The 14,141-nt window shown below is 43.1% G+C and overlaps 1 protein-coding gene across 3 annotated transcripts in view; it reads right to left on the bottom strand.

Moving 5' to 3' along the window:
- Positions 1-14,141, bottom strand: part of HPSE2 (heparanase 2 (inactive)) — a 595,067-nt gene that overhangs the window by 131,240 nt on the left and 449,686 nt on the right. For all 3 annotated transcript variants that reach the window (XM_024121610.1, XM_024121612.2, XM_024121611.2), the window contains one exon: positions 11,450-11,564. In XM_024121610.1, the coding sequence (XP_023977378.1) occupies positions 11,450-11,564 (115 nt within the window). The remainder of the gene's footprint in view (positions 1-11,449; positions 11,565-14,141) is intronic.

The following is a 14,141-nucleotide window of genomic DNA, read 5'->3' on the forward strand; positions in this document are numbered from 1 at the left end:
GACGCGCAGGCTCAGCGGCCATGGCTCACGGGCCCAGCCGCTCCGCGGCATGTGGGATCTTCCCGGACCGGGGCACGAACCCGTGTCCCCTGCATCAGCAGGCGGATTCTCAACCACTGCGCCACCAGGGAAGCCCTATTTGTAGACTTTTTGATGATGGCCATTCTGACCAGTGTGAGATGATATCTCATTGTAGTTTAAAAAAAAATATTTAAATATTTATTTTGGCTGCACTGGGTCTTAGTTGCGACAGATGGGATCTTCACTGTGGCATGTGGAGTCTTTAGTTGCGGCATGCAGACTCTTAGTTGCAGCATGTGGGCTTCTTAGTTGCAGCATGCATGTGGGATCTAGTTCCCTGACCAGGGATTGAACCGAGGCCCCCTGCACTGGGAGCATGGAGTCTTACCCACTGGACCAGCAGGGAAGTTCCACCTCATTGTAGTTTTGATTTGCATTTCTCTAATAATTAGAGATGGGGAGCATCTTTTCATGTGCCTACTGGCCATCTGTATGTCTTCTTTGGAGGAATGTCCATTTAGGCCTTCTGCCCATTTTCTGATTGGGTTGTTCGCTTTTTTTTTTGATACTGAGTTGTATGAGGTATCTGTATATTTTGGAAATTAAGCCCTTGTCAGTAGCATCATTTGCAAATATTTTCTCCCAGTCCATAGGTTGTCTTTTTGTTTTGTTATGGTTTCCTTTGCAAAAGCTTATAAGTTTTATTGGGTCCCATTTATTTATTTTTGCCTTTATTTCTTTTGCCTTGGGAGACTGACCTAAGAAAATATTACTACAATTTATGTCCAAGGAATAATTTTCATATATTTAGAATAACGGTCACATTATTATATACTTACTGTAGGCACTTCCTTAAGCGTTCACAAGGACCCTGTGATGTACAAACTATAGGCATCCTCATTATACAGATGATGGAAGATGAGAAAATCTGCCAAATGTGACACAGCAAATAGACAGTGGAGATGAATTCACATCTAGATCAGACTCCAGAGCCCAGCCTCTTAAGGACCAAGCTAACTATCTTCTTTTACACAGTGTGCATGCAACACCTGACCATAAACACCTGCCTTCCATATTTCCATTACTAAGTAGTGCACTGCAGCCCCCAGATTCCCAGTCACTGAGCATCTTTAGAATTCAGTAAGGACTGACTATGATCAGGGCATTGTGAGAGATATAAAGACATGAGAGACGGCTTGTGTTTTCAAGGAGCTTACCATCAGAGAGAGGAAATTAGATGTACCCAAACAACTCTAATAACGAAAGTGATAACTGCTATAACAGGGTTACAAGAGTCTTGAGAAAAGAGGAATTACTCCCTGTGTGATTTAAAAGTAAAACAGTGTGGTTTAGTTTTATTTTTAAGTTTTATTAGTGTCAGTTCAGCTGGGAGGTATGTCTGAAGATACTGGTATAGAAATCTTGACAATGAATAAGAAAACATCAGAGCTGAAGGGGACCTCAAATGGTCGAGTTCAACACCCACATCTGAGGTGAACCCAGAGTACCCAGTGCCCCGGGATGAGTAAGCTGGTGGCAAAAACTGGGATCAGATACAGAACTCCTGGTCTTCCTTCCATCCTAAGGCACTCCTTCCTTCCCACTGTCTCAGCAGAGGGTGCCCTGGGGCAAGGAGCTTTCTCAGGAACATGTATTCTTTGGGTAACTAATCTTACACGTGTCCACTAATGACATCTTGTACAAGCCTTCCCTGACTCTCCCCTCTAGCGCTTTCTTTCCAGCCAACAGTAGTATCTCCTACTCGGAGGTCTGGCTTTGGAGATACTGAGTGAACAAGACAGATCTTAGGGCATCATCTATTAGCTCTCTCTCAAAGGCTCTATGTTCTGTCAACCCAAAAAGATTGTGAACATGGAGAGAAGGAATTTGACTTTTATGTCCCAGAACAACCAAAACAGTGCTTTGCTTTATTGTATGTCACAACACACTAGCATGAAGACATTTAAAATATCACTGAAATTTTTAAACATACACAAAAGCAGAATTGTATGACAAACTCAAAAATGTTCATCACCAGCTTCCACAAGTATTGTTATTCTGCCTTTCTTGTTTCAAAGCCTACTGAGAGGTGACAGAGGGTGCACATGGAAATGGCCAGGTCGGTGACAGGGAAACGCAGTAGGCATCAGGCTTGGTCAAGGACCCCAGACGTAGAGGGAGGCGGTGGGATACCATCATTCACACGAAGAGACAGGAAGCAAAGCAGTTTGCCAAGTGCTGGTGACACAGGTAGGGTCGGGAATCAGGTGTGGGAGCCTGAGATAAATTGTACCCAGCAGTTGGCTGGCTGCCTCTGTGCCCGGTGCATGCTTCAGGGTAGTCTTAGAGACACTGTACAGCCTCTGATGTGTGACAGAGCCTGTCCCCACCGCAGCCTTTGCAGATGCTGTTCCCTCTGCTAGGACGCTCTGCTCTTCCACCAGCTTCTCCAGTGGCTGCTTTCTCAGTGAAGACTTCCTCGGCCACACTTTCTAAAGAGGTATCCTCTCCTCATTATTCTTCAACTTCCTACACACCAGTCTGAATTTTGTAATTAATTATGTTAGTGTTAGTTTACTTGTTTGTTTCTAGTCTCCCTGCTAGACTGTAATCCCCAATGAGGGCAGGGATTTTATCTTCCTCCTTTACGTCTATCTCCTCAGAAACTAGAAAAGTGTCTGACACATAATAGATACTCAATAAATATTTGGTAAATGAATTAATGATAGACAGTTATAAATTTCTGTTAATATCTTGATCGTTGAAGCACAAGTTGGGTACAAAAGAGTACAGGAAAACGAAAGGGTAATTTCTAATTTAATCAGGGTAAATGGCACCCTCTAACTAAGTGGTTCTCAATTCTGGCTGCACATTAGAATCACTCCGGGAGTTTTAAAAAATAAAAACACCTGCCCTCCTCTATAGGCAAACTGAATCAGGATCCCTGGGGGGTGGTTCCTAAGCACAGGTAATTTTTTAAAGCCCTCTAGGTGAGTATAATGTGCACAGACCTGAGAATCACTGCTCTAATGAAGAAACACTACAAGGATTTTGACATTAAGATGAGGGCAGTGAATTTGGAGCAGAAGGCAGGTCTGCTCAAGTCAGGTTTAGAGTGAGTCATAATGACGTGTTCTATTCAGTCCTTTCAATGCTTAAAATCAAATCAGAGATGAAATAAACAGAGATTGATAATAGTTGAAAGTCAGTGAGTAAAGTACCTAATGACTGATAGATTTTAAAAACTTTATAAATAGTGTAGTGCATATAAATAAGAATTAAAAACAATATTCTATTTTTAAAGACTTCTGCTTTTATTTAAACAAACAAAAAAATCAAAATTGAGTTAGAAAAGACAATGTATTATGTTTGGCTCTCATGGTCACCTCTATCAGAGGCCTATTTCTTTTTTTTTTTTTTTTTTTCGGCTGTACGCGGGCCTCTGACTGTTGTGGCCTCTCCCCGTTGCGGAGCACAGGCTCCGGACGCGCAGGCTCGGCGGCCATGGCTCACGGGCCCAGCCGCTCCGTGACATGTGGGATCCTCCCGGACCAGGGCACAAACCCGCGTCCCCTGCACTGGCAGGCGGACTCTCAACCACTGCGCCACCAGGAAAGCCCAGAGGCCTATTTCTTGGTTCCTAAATGTCATAACCAGACATCATTATGCCCTTAATGTTTGCAAATATATGTTTAAGGTGAAATAACTTCAAGTCTGTCATATTGTGGCACTCGCAAAAGATCTTTCCAACCTACAAAAGGGCATTCCACTTTTCCTCTCCTTTCTTTCTTTTTCTTCCTCCCTCCCTCCCTTCCTCTCTTTCTGGTCAGATTATTTTTAGATAATATCTAGTGTTTTAGGTGAACCGACGAAGCTAGGTAAGGTGCCGCTTTTCTCATTCCCAGGGCTGGCCTCGCTCCTCCATCATCTGAAGGTTGCTTCGAGGATGGCACACTATGCTCCTAAGCTCAAGCACAGTGAGGCTGCAATTGCTTTTTCTCCCTCTCCCTGATTTATTTAGGTTGCTGCACAATTTACTGTGACTGTAATCCCTCAGTATCTCAATGTGGGAGCAGTATAAATGGTTGACGGTAGAGTGAGATTTTCAATTGTTGCTTCTCAGTGATTCATATAATGTGCTGTCATTAGCACTTTTTATGTGACATCTCACGGTTTCCAGGGCTTATTGGGCCATTTATAAATACCACATTAAGGTATTAGAGCTAGTGTTGCAGTGTGGTTACTGTCTTAATTGCCTTCAGCGGGAAAGGTTGGCAGCATCTTCTCTGGAGGAAAAGAAAATGTAATTTTTAGTTTGTCTTTAACCATTTGCAGTCAATTCCTTTCAAGTGCAGGAATCACAGCTTTCCTCATTTGTTCTTCTAATTCTCCAGTCACTTCATTTTTGCAAAAAAATTTACTTTTTTTTTTTTTTTTTTTGTGGTACGCGGGCCTCCCTCTGCTGCGGCCTCTCCCGTTGCGGAGCACAGGCTCCGGACGCGCAGGCCCAGCGGCCGTGGCCCACGGGCCCAGCCGCTCCGCGGCATGTGGGATCCTCCCGGACCGGGGCGCGAACCCGGCTCCCCTGAATCGGCAGGCGGACGCGCAACCACTGCGCCACCAGGGAAGCCCAAAAAATTTACTTCTCATACTTTAGTTATCATTACTTGGTTGATTTCCAGGTATCTGTATGAATATTCAAATGTATATTATCTTGCCATAGTTATTAATGATAATTACTGATATTACTGACTTACAGAATTTTACAAAGTGACTTTATAAAATAATAATAGCTGCTGACATTTGTTGAGTGCTTACTATGTGGTAAAAGATACATATGCATTGGTTCATTCAATCCTTTCCAACAATGCTCTGAGATAGACACTATTATTGTCTCCATTTTATGAAGGGAAATGGATGATTGTTGAGGTTTACTAATCCGCCCAGGGACACAGTAGTAAATGACAGAGCTGGGTCTGAAACTCAGTTCAGTCTGATTCCAGTGCCAATACTTTTAAGCACTACATTCAGATACTCCCCCACTCCCTGACCCCAGCACAGTTAGCCCCATTTTACAAAGCAGGAAATGCAAACTCAAGCAACTGGAACACTGTGGTGCTGCCCTGGAGCCTGTATCTTCTGATTCCAGGTGCAGCGCTCTTTCTACTTCCCGACACAGCTTCCACCAGGGTGAGCTGTTCAACTGCTGACATGTGTCACCGACATCCCATGCGCACCACTCAGGTTGATAAATAAGCAACAGATGAAGACTGGTAGTTAAAAATCAGAGGGGCTTCTCTTTAAAGCATCAGGAGCAAAAGAGCTGCGTGCCTGGTCACATGGTGCAGGTGCAGGCTCTGATCTGAGAGGCCAGGGTTCAGAGGCACAGCCGAGGAAAGAAGCAAGTCATGCCCACTGGGCATGTAGCCCAGGCGCTTCAGCCACTGACATGGAGCCGGCCTGAGTCCCAGTGATTGATCCTGCAGCTGAGGATGTCCTTCTCTCAGCAGCCGCAGGTTCCCACAAAGGAAGGTTGCACATGGAGAAGTCTTTGTCAGGGATTCTAATGAGAGGATTGGGTTTCACATCACAGCTACCCCTAAACAGGTACTCTCTGCTTCTTTCATCTTCCTGATGGCTCCCACGGGAAAGAAAAGAAAGAGAAAGGAAGCTACGCCAAGAAACAGGTCACAGGCTAATTTGGCAAGGTTCTGTACCACCCCTGCCCCACCACCTCCAGGTTTGTAACTTTGAGATTCCTTAGTTTTTACACAGCCCGTGTGGCGAACAGAGAGAGATGGGAAAAGCTTTCCTAAGTAATTTTTCATAATCCATCCACCATGACTCTCTGGAAAATTAAAGCCTCTGACCCTTTGTACATGCTATTGCCTCCATTTGGAAGATTCTCCCCAGACCTCAAACTCTTCTTCCCGTGGCTAACTTGCCCTTCTCCTTCAAGATCCAGCTCAGGCACTGTCTCCTCCAGAAAGCTTTCCTTGATGCCCCATGCCTGCCCTCTACCTCTACAGGCTGGCATCTGTTCCTCTTCTGTCCTGCGAAAGCACTTCTGCCACAGTCCCTGCTGACTGATCCATCTCCTATCCACACTGTAAGCTCCTTGAGGGCAGGGACACTGTCTCCAGGGTCCAGCACAGTATCGAGCACAAAGCACAAGTGTAATAAAGCACTTAATTCTTTCTAAACACTCTAGTTTTTCTTTTAGAAATAGACTTTTTTTTTCAGATTATGAAAGCGATCATGCTGATTGCAGCAATTTTTCATACAAAATCCACAAAGAAGAAAATTAAAACTATCTGTAATCCCACCACCCAAAGAAAACCACTTTTAACATTTAGATGTAGTCCCTTCCAGTAATTTTCTATGTGTACGTGTACACAGGAAATCAGAATCCTACAGTCATATCTAGTTTTCTCAAGGATTATACCAGTATCTTTTGGAGGCAGATAGAGGAGACATTTTTATCAGAATTTGAGTGATGAGGAAACTGGAACCCCAAGATACACCTCTAATGGACGGCAGAGCTATAGGGCTAGAACCTGTGAACCTCGTCACAGTACCAGGCTCCTGCTGCTCCCCGAGGCCTCCTCATTAGGTGGTGCTCTTCTTGCAAGAAGAGAGTGTGCAACATTCAGCAGCAGTGGGACGTGGGTTTGCAACTGGATGTTCTTCCTCAGGAAAGTGACAGATTTAAGCTGATCCTGTTTCCACATCATGGTTGTGTAGTGCATAAAGAGTCGAATGTTTCAAAGGGAAACAAGGATGGAGCACCTAGGATCTCATCCCTGTGATAGGTTAAGAAGTGGAGCTACGCAGATATCATTAAGATGCAGAGTTTCTTTCCAATAGCCAAATGACATCTGAACAGTGATGGCTTGGCTCAGAGCATGTTGCTACGGAAACCACAGCTATAGGTTCAATCCCAGCATAGACTAGTGAGTATTCTATGACCACTGACTGTATTCCAGAACAACTTACACAGCAAGTGTTCAATAAGTGTGCACTGGGCTGAATTGAATGTTTATAGTTATTCATAAGGGGCAGTCAGCAAAAAATAATGTTGCCAGCAAATATAAATATCCCTACCACTACGCCCCGTATAGAAAATGCTATCCAATGTGAACTAGCTTTCTATTTTATTCTAAGCAAAGGACTAAATTGTAATCCCTCAAACACATACCAGATTGTTAGCTCTACAGATGAGGGAACCAAATCTTATTTATCTTCATGTCCCCAAAATACCTAGCCTAGAGCCAGACACATTTGAATTGTCAATGTTTTTTGAATTGAATTATATTTGCTAGGCCGGTGTGGGAGTTAAGAAGATGTTGACTAGTAATTCACTATTCCTTCCCTTGAAAGCTCTGTAAATCAAGCTCTTAAAAAAAGCAGCAAGCTAAATTCCAAAACCCTCTCTTAGGAGAAATGCCCACGGCTGGTGGGGTCTGGACTATGTCCACTGAATGTGCAGATCTCTTCTGCACAAACATCCCTTACTCCCAAGAGAGCCCATGACTAGCCGACAGGCTGTGGAGACTCACATGTTCCCTCTTTCCCAATGGCGAGCGGGTCAGGGGAAAGGGGTGGGAGTCGAGTGATGAAGCACTGTTGGACTAAATGTTCTCCTCTTCCCAGAAGAAGGAAAATCTCACAACAGGAGGAGAGTTGGCACTTTTCTAGAGGAACAGCCAGAAAGAACATGGGCTGTAGTTGAAAATGATCTTTTCTCAAGACAAATTTTTCTTTTTTAAAGGACTACCTTCAATATTCTCTCTTACCTTAGATTGGAATGGCCTTGCCAGAGCTGGACTGGAATCCTACAAACTCAAATCAAAAGCTGACTGGGTAGGTGGAGGGGTAATATGGGATATGGGTTGAGGTGCCATTAGGCTAAGACCCGATAAAGACAACAACAGAAAAAAAACCCAGTATCTGCTAATAGGATCTTTTCCTGAAATGCACTGAGCTGAATTTGAAGGGACTGTAATAGAAAATACTGATTTTTCTGGGCGGCAACTAAAACATAACTCACTAATGCCTTAAACTCTTAACACTCTTGAAGATTTAATCACAGTGTAAAACCCACAAGTTTTTAATTTTTTTTATTTTTTTCTGTACGCGGGCCTCTCGCTGTTGTGGCCTCTCCCGTTGCGGAGCACAGGCTCCGGACACGCAGGCTCAGCGGCCATGGCTCACGTGCCTAGCCGCTCCGCGGCATGTGGGATCTTCCCGGACCGGGGCACGAACCTGTGTCCCCTGCATCGGCAGGCGGACTCTCAACCACTGCGCCACCAGAGAAGCCCAACCCACAAGTTTTTATTGGCAGTGTTTGGATATCAACCGTACAACTCTCTGAAGTGGCAACAGTATGATCCTAGGTCTGTCACCATTGCACATGCTGTCACCATTGCACCTGCTGGCAATATCAACCGTACAACTCTCTGAAGTGGCAACAGTATGATCCTAGGTCTGTCACCATTGCACATCTCAGGGGCCTGCTGGCAAGGTCTGTCAGATTGGTGCCCGGGTCTAGCCTAGTAAATTCTTTCCGGGAGACTTAGGACACACTCTCTCAGCTGCAAAGTTCTCTGCTTATAAGGTACAGAATTTATTAGCCCAAAGAAAGAGAAAAAGAAAGCCTGCTACCCTTTAAAGTGCTTTTACATACAGTTTCTTTACTAGAGCTTGGCATTTCCAGAAATACAGCTGTCCAGAACATTTGAGCCTTTGTACTAAATCAATAGGACTTGTTTTAGCTTCCAGTGAACCTCTGTGCTGCTACTACCTATCAACCAAGGTGTCTCATGGTAAGCTTTTAAAGAAAGTCACCTGTATTATCGCTTATCTGGGGAGAACAAAGCCATGAGAACTTGCATCTTTAACCTAACACATGGCCATGTGAAGGTACATAGAGAGTTGATATGCAATCCAGGTTTGGCCAGCTCTGGAAATCAAACCTGTCTAGTCACCCACAGACCATAGGTTTTCTTCTCTCCAGTTCCTCAAGATGCCTGTTCCCATCTCCAGACCCAATTCTGAGACAAACAGTGGCCTCAGACCACAGCACAGACACCAGAGAGAGTACTGCAAGAAATAGTGTGGCACGGTGAAAAGAAAATAGCACTTAGAACTGAAAAACTCTGAGTCCCAGCTCTTACTACTTGTCTGACCTTGGATAAGTCACTTAACAACTTCAAAGAACCCTAGTTTCTCTTCAGCAAAATAAGTATAAATAGTCTTACTCATCTCACCAGGCTCTCTTCAGAGCAATTATGACAAATTTTTTTATCTTATTTATGTGTTTATATACTTCCCATTTCTCAGTTCACTTCACTAGACTATAAGCTCCAGGAGTTCAAGGACCTTGTCTTTTTGGCTCATCACAGTGGCTGTTTGCCAGGAATAGTGATCATCATATAGTACATGATCAAGAAGAGTGAAAGAGATTTGAATGTGTGAAGGAAGGAATAAAGGAAAGACAGGAAAAAGGAAGGACAGAGTGTTTGGAGTTTTACTGATGTGTAGTATATGAGAGTGGTCTGTAAATTGTTAAGTATTATACACATTATTAAATATATAAATAATATTTGGTGCATTAATTATACCAGGGTCATCTTTTAAAAATGTAAGTTAGATCATGTTACTGCCCTGTAGAAAACCCTCCAATGGCTTTTCATACTATTTACAATAAAAGTCAAACTCCTTTTAGCTTTCAAAGCCCTTCGTGATCTGACCCGGGCTGGCCTCATTTCCAGTCTCCCCCTCCCCTGCCAGGCCCCCAGCATGCTGGTGTTCTTATGTTTCCTCAAACATGCCAACTCTGTTCCTGCCTCGGAGTCTTTGTGCTAGCCCCTTCCCCGGCCTGAAAGCTCTTCTGCAAAAATCTGCATGTCTGGCTCCTTCTTGTCACTGGGCTCTTGGCTTAAATGTCACCTTCTCAGAGAGGCCTTCCTTGTATATACTCTAAAGGAGCCCTCACTGACCCCCTCTTATAGTAATCCACTATCTACTTATTCAGGTATCTACTACTAGTCTCCTCCCCAGTGCCTGATGGTCAATAAATATTTACATTTGTGTGACATTATATTTGTTCAGTGCTTACATTTCATAGATGCTTTTCTAATTATTATTTATTTTATCACCACAAGTTTATGAGCTCAAAACAAACAACAAACAAAGGAAACGCCCTATGGTTACAAACTGAAAATTTCCTCTCACCCCTCCATACCCCAGCCCCACATACACTGAGAGAGAGGTATCCTGGCCCTGTGAATAAAAGCAACTGTGCCAGTCAGCTTTAATATTTGTGAGTTAATTGGATTCATGTACAATCAGTGATACAATAATTACTTAGTGCTCTAACTAGAGGGATTCTTTTGAGACATGGAAATGGTGCGGTTGGGGGCCAAGATGTTCTCTGTTCTGGGCTTGGAGGCCTGGGTAGTGAGAAGAATAAGGGGGTGGAAATGGCAGGAACACTCACTGGTTCCAGTGGGGTTTGTTTACTGTGGACCCCAGGGCAGCAGTAATTCTGTAGGAAGATTACTGGACCAGGGCACAGAAGCAGGTTCTAGGGCTGGCTCTGCATGCCCCTCCCCCGCACCCCAGGCTATCATTCCCTCTGTTGTATGAGGTGGAACTGGATCATCTCGAAGGGGAATGCCAGCTCTGACATCTATGGGTTAATGAGAGGACTTTGACCTTTTATCATGACTAAGATGTCTGTGAGAAGGATAACTTATGTAATATTTTTGATAAGCACAGCTTTTCTGGACTAAGTGGGATTTCTTGGATTGGTCAATAAAGTCACTGGACAAACCCAGATCTCTGCTTTTGCCATTCTTCTTTAGCCTTCCCTTTCCTTTGCTTTCCTAGAGAAGGTGATACCCTGGGCAAATCCCCTCATTGTCACATAGGGATCAGCATCTAGTGTAAGTGCACTTCAGCCACTCTCCAAGGGATGGGTTCCTATTGTATCTGATCTTGGCCAACACTCTCCCATCTGCTTTCAACATGTTGCATCTGACATTAACTAATGTCTCCTATTAGCATTAAAAGAAAACAATCTGGAAAAATTCACTCTCAAGCAGAGTTCAAACAGGCCACAAGTAGATTTGGAATCTCAACTGCACAAGGTTTGTTAAATAATAGTGGTAAGTATATAAATATATATAAATGTATATATGTGTATATGCATAAACCCATATGTACATACGTGTGTGTATATATTGGGGTATGTGTGGGGGGTAAAGCCAAGAGTCTGTAAAATGGGTCAAGAATTCTTCTGTTCAATTTATGAAATTAACTGGTAACAGAAGGAGGAGAAAAATTCTACCCGTGTGGAACAATGCATGATCAAAAGAACTGAAGGACATGGAAAAGGAGTTGGGAACCTTTATCGTACACTTACTGGTAATGGGTTAAAATTCTGGTCCACGAGGTGATTGTATCCATGGTCAAAAAATGAATGCCGAATCACAACATCAATGCCCTGATTGGCCAGCATTCCTAAAGTGTTCAACCATCTGAAAAGCAGGGGAAAAAAGCTACATCAATACATTTTAAAAATAGCATATAACAAGCTCTATTAAAATTGGCCAACATATACACACATACACACCACCACCCACACCTATCAAATTTACCTAGTACTTTAGAGGAAACTATTCTAAGCATTAAATACACAGATGGAAGAGATCTATAGAGATTATCAAATCTAACCTCTTCATTTTATAAGAAAATAAAGAGGTCCAGCGGAGTAAAATGAATTGCACTTGGTCATAAAATAGCTTGTTGCTAATGACTTATCTCTTATTCCTATAATACTAACAAATAAAATGAACACCCTAGCCACTTGTAAGCCTAAAGTCATCCCCCTTGACCACAAGACACACAATCACAGAAGCACACACACTATATTTTCCATCGCTCAAACTCCCCTGCTTGCACCTATTCACTGCACATGTACTTTACATGTGACACTAACCCACATACTCCTGTGACCTATGGTCCAGTCATTTGCATCCCTCATATATCACTGTCAGTAGGCAATGCAGTAATAATTTCCCTTGGCACTATAACTAACTATACAGGGATTGGAGTATGCTACCATCACACACATGTTGCAGTGGAGGACCTGCATTGCTCACACACTTATTACATACCCCATCATGCCAAATACCCACTCTCCAGGGCATGCTATCCTTCAAAAATACTGCCCTCATGGTTTTTCCAACACTTACTGCTAACTCTGCCTTCATCATTTACATATTTAACTCATTCATTCATGAATTGATTTCATTTTCTTTCTTTGTATTCTGAAATGCAAGGAAACTTCCAATTGTAATAATATATGTGTGTAAGAAAGGTGACTTAGAGCTTCAGTCTTCTCAGTGTAAAAGATAAAGCATTTCACAATCTTTCCTAAGAATATATTGTCTGGCTTCACCTATCACCTCTTCTCTCACCCTAAACTTTATTCCCCAGGCTCTAAGCCACATAAAACTACTTTTGGCTTCTCTCACATACTTACTTACCTGAGCCTTTATATGTTTTAACTTCTCCTTAGAATTTCCTTCCTCTCTTCCACTAACCCACCTCACCTGGCAAATTTCTTCCCATCTGTTAATCTCCAAGTCAAGTGTCATTTCCTTCTAAACTCTGCTGCCCCAGCCAATAGTAGTACCTTTCTCCTCTGTACTTCCCCAGAACTCTTATTCATACCCTCTGCTGGCCCACTGAATGATAATTACTTACTTCTCTGTCTTCTCCCAGCTGGTATGAGCTCATCAAAAATAGACACATTTTAGCTTTGTACCCAAAACAACCATCACAGTTCCTGGCACACTATAGGTGCTCAGTACTCTAAGTTGAAATTGATCTGGATAAAATTAGATTCTAGGACTTTGAGAATCACCATTCAGCATACTAGGGACAAATAATGCACAGTTATCATTTCCCAAATCTGAGACCATATGGAGCTCCAAACCAGTGACCTTACTGACATGAAGACCACTGATAATTAATGACTATGGCCAGAGCCCTTGTCTCCCCATGGCTTTTCAGAATAGATGGTTAGTTCTGGAGTTGTCTTCATCTTCCTCCTGTAATAATAAATCTCCTGAGTGGGGGAAATAAATGATGTTCCAGGTCTCCCTTTTATGTCCAAGTAGAGAAAAGTGGCAAGATAACTGGTATATCTCACCAAGGATGCTTCTGCAGCCATTATCTTTCATCCACAAAACTTTATTGAATATCTACTACGTGGCAGACATTACCAGGTGCTGCAGACATGGCAGTATGCCAAGGGTAGGGCATCAAAGAATCTCAAAGCCCTGATTGGGAAAACTACCCTTGAATACTTGGCAGCAGAGAATTCTAATTTGTGCATGCATTTGTATATGCCCTAGTAAGCTTATAGTTATGCCATATATTGAAAAAGGGCTGTAAAATGCCTTCTTTCCAACTCCTTGCTAGCCTTCTGGAGCTTCCTAGAAGGCTTTACATTTTTTTTTCCCAGGAAGCAATTTATGCCCCTTGGAGAACTAGACTCAAAGGGCATATATCTAGGTACTGCCAGTGGGGTTGAGAGGTAATGGGTGATAAAGAGGTAAGAGAGAAGACCAGGGGAAGAATGAGCTGGTTGTCATTTGATCTGTCAACAAAGCATTGGACATCTGAACTACAACCCAAATCTAAACAACAACGTTAATCTGTGTTTGCAAAGCGATGCAGAGATCTATGGATATTTGGCTGATGATCATGAAAAGGCAGGTCTCTCTCTAGCTCTCTTCATGAAGGTCTGTGGTATTTCTCATTTCACATCACTCTCTAAAGGGAAGAATGTTCACGAAAACAGTACAAGAGGGCTGCTTGCTGGGCCCTGCAGAGGAGTCCTTCAGTGAAGGCTGAGCAAAGGCCATTCTTCTTCTGATTCCAGAGGCCTCCTGCAGTACGCGGACTGTCAACCTGTCTCTCACAGTGAAACCCCGTGAGGAGAGTTTTTTGTTTGTTTGTTTTGTTTTGGTTTATTTTTTTTTTCGGTACGCGGGCCTCTCACTGTTGTGGCCTCTCCCGTTGCGGAGCACAGGCTCCGGACGCGC

This window comes from Physeter macrocephalus, chromosome 20 (genome assembly GCF_002837175.3).
Source record: "Physeter macrocephalus isolate SW-GA chromosome 20, ASM283717v5, whole genome shotgun sequence".
NCBI lineage: Eukaryota > Metazoa > Chordata > Mammalia > Artiodactyla > Physeteridae > Physeter > Physeter macrocephalus.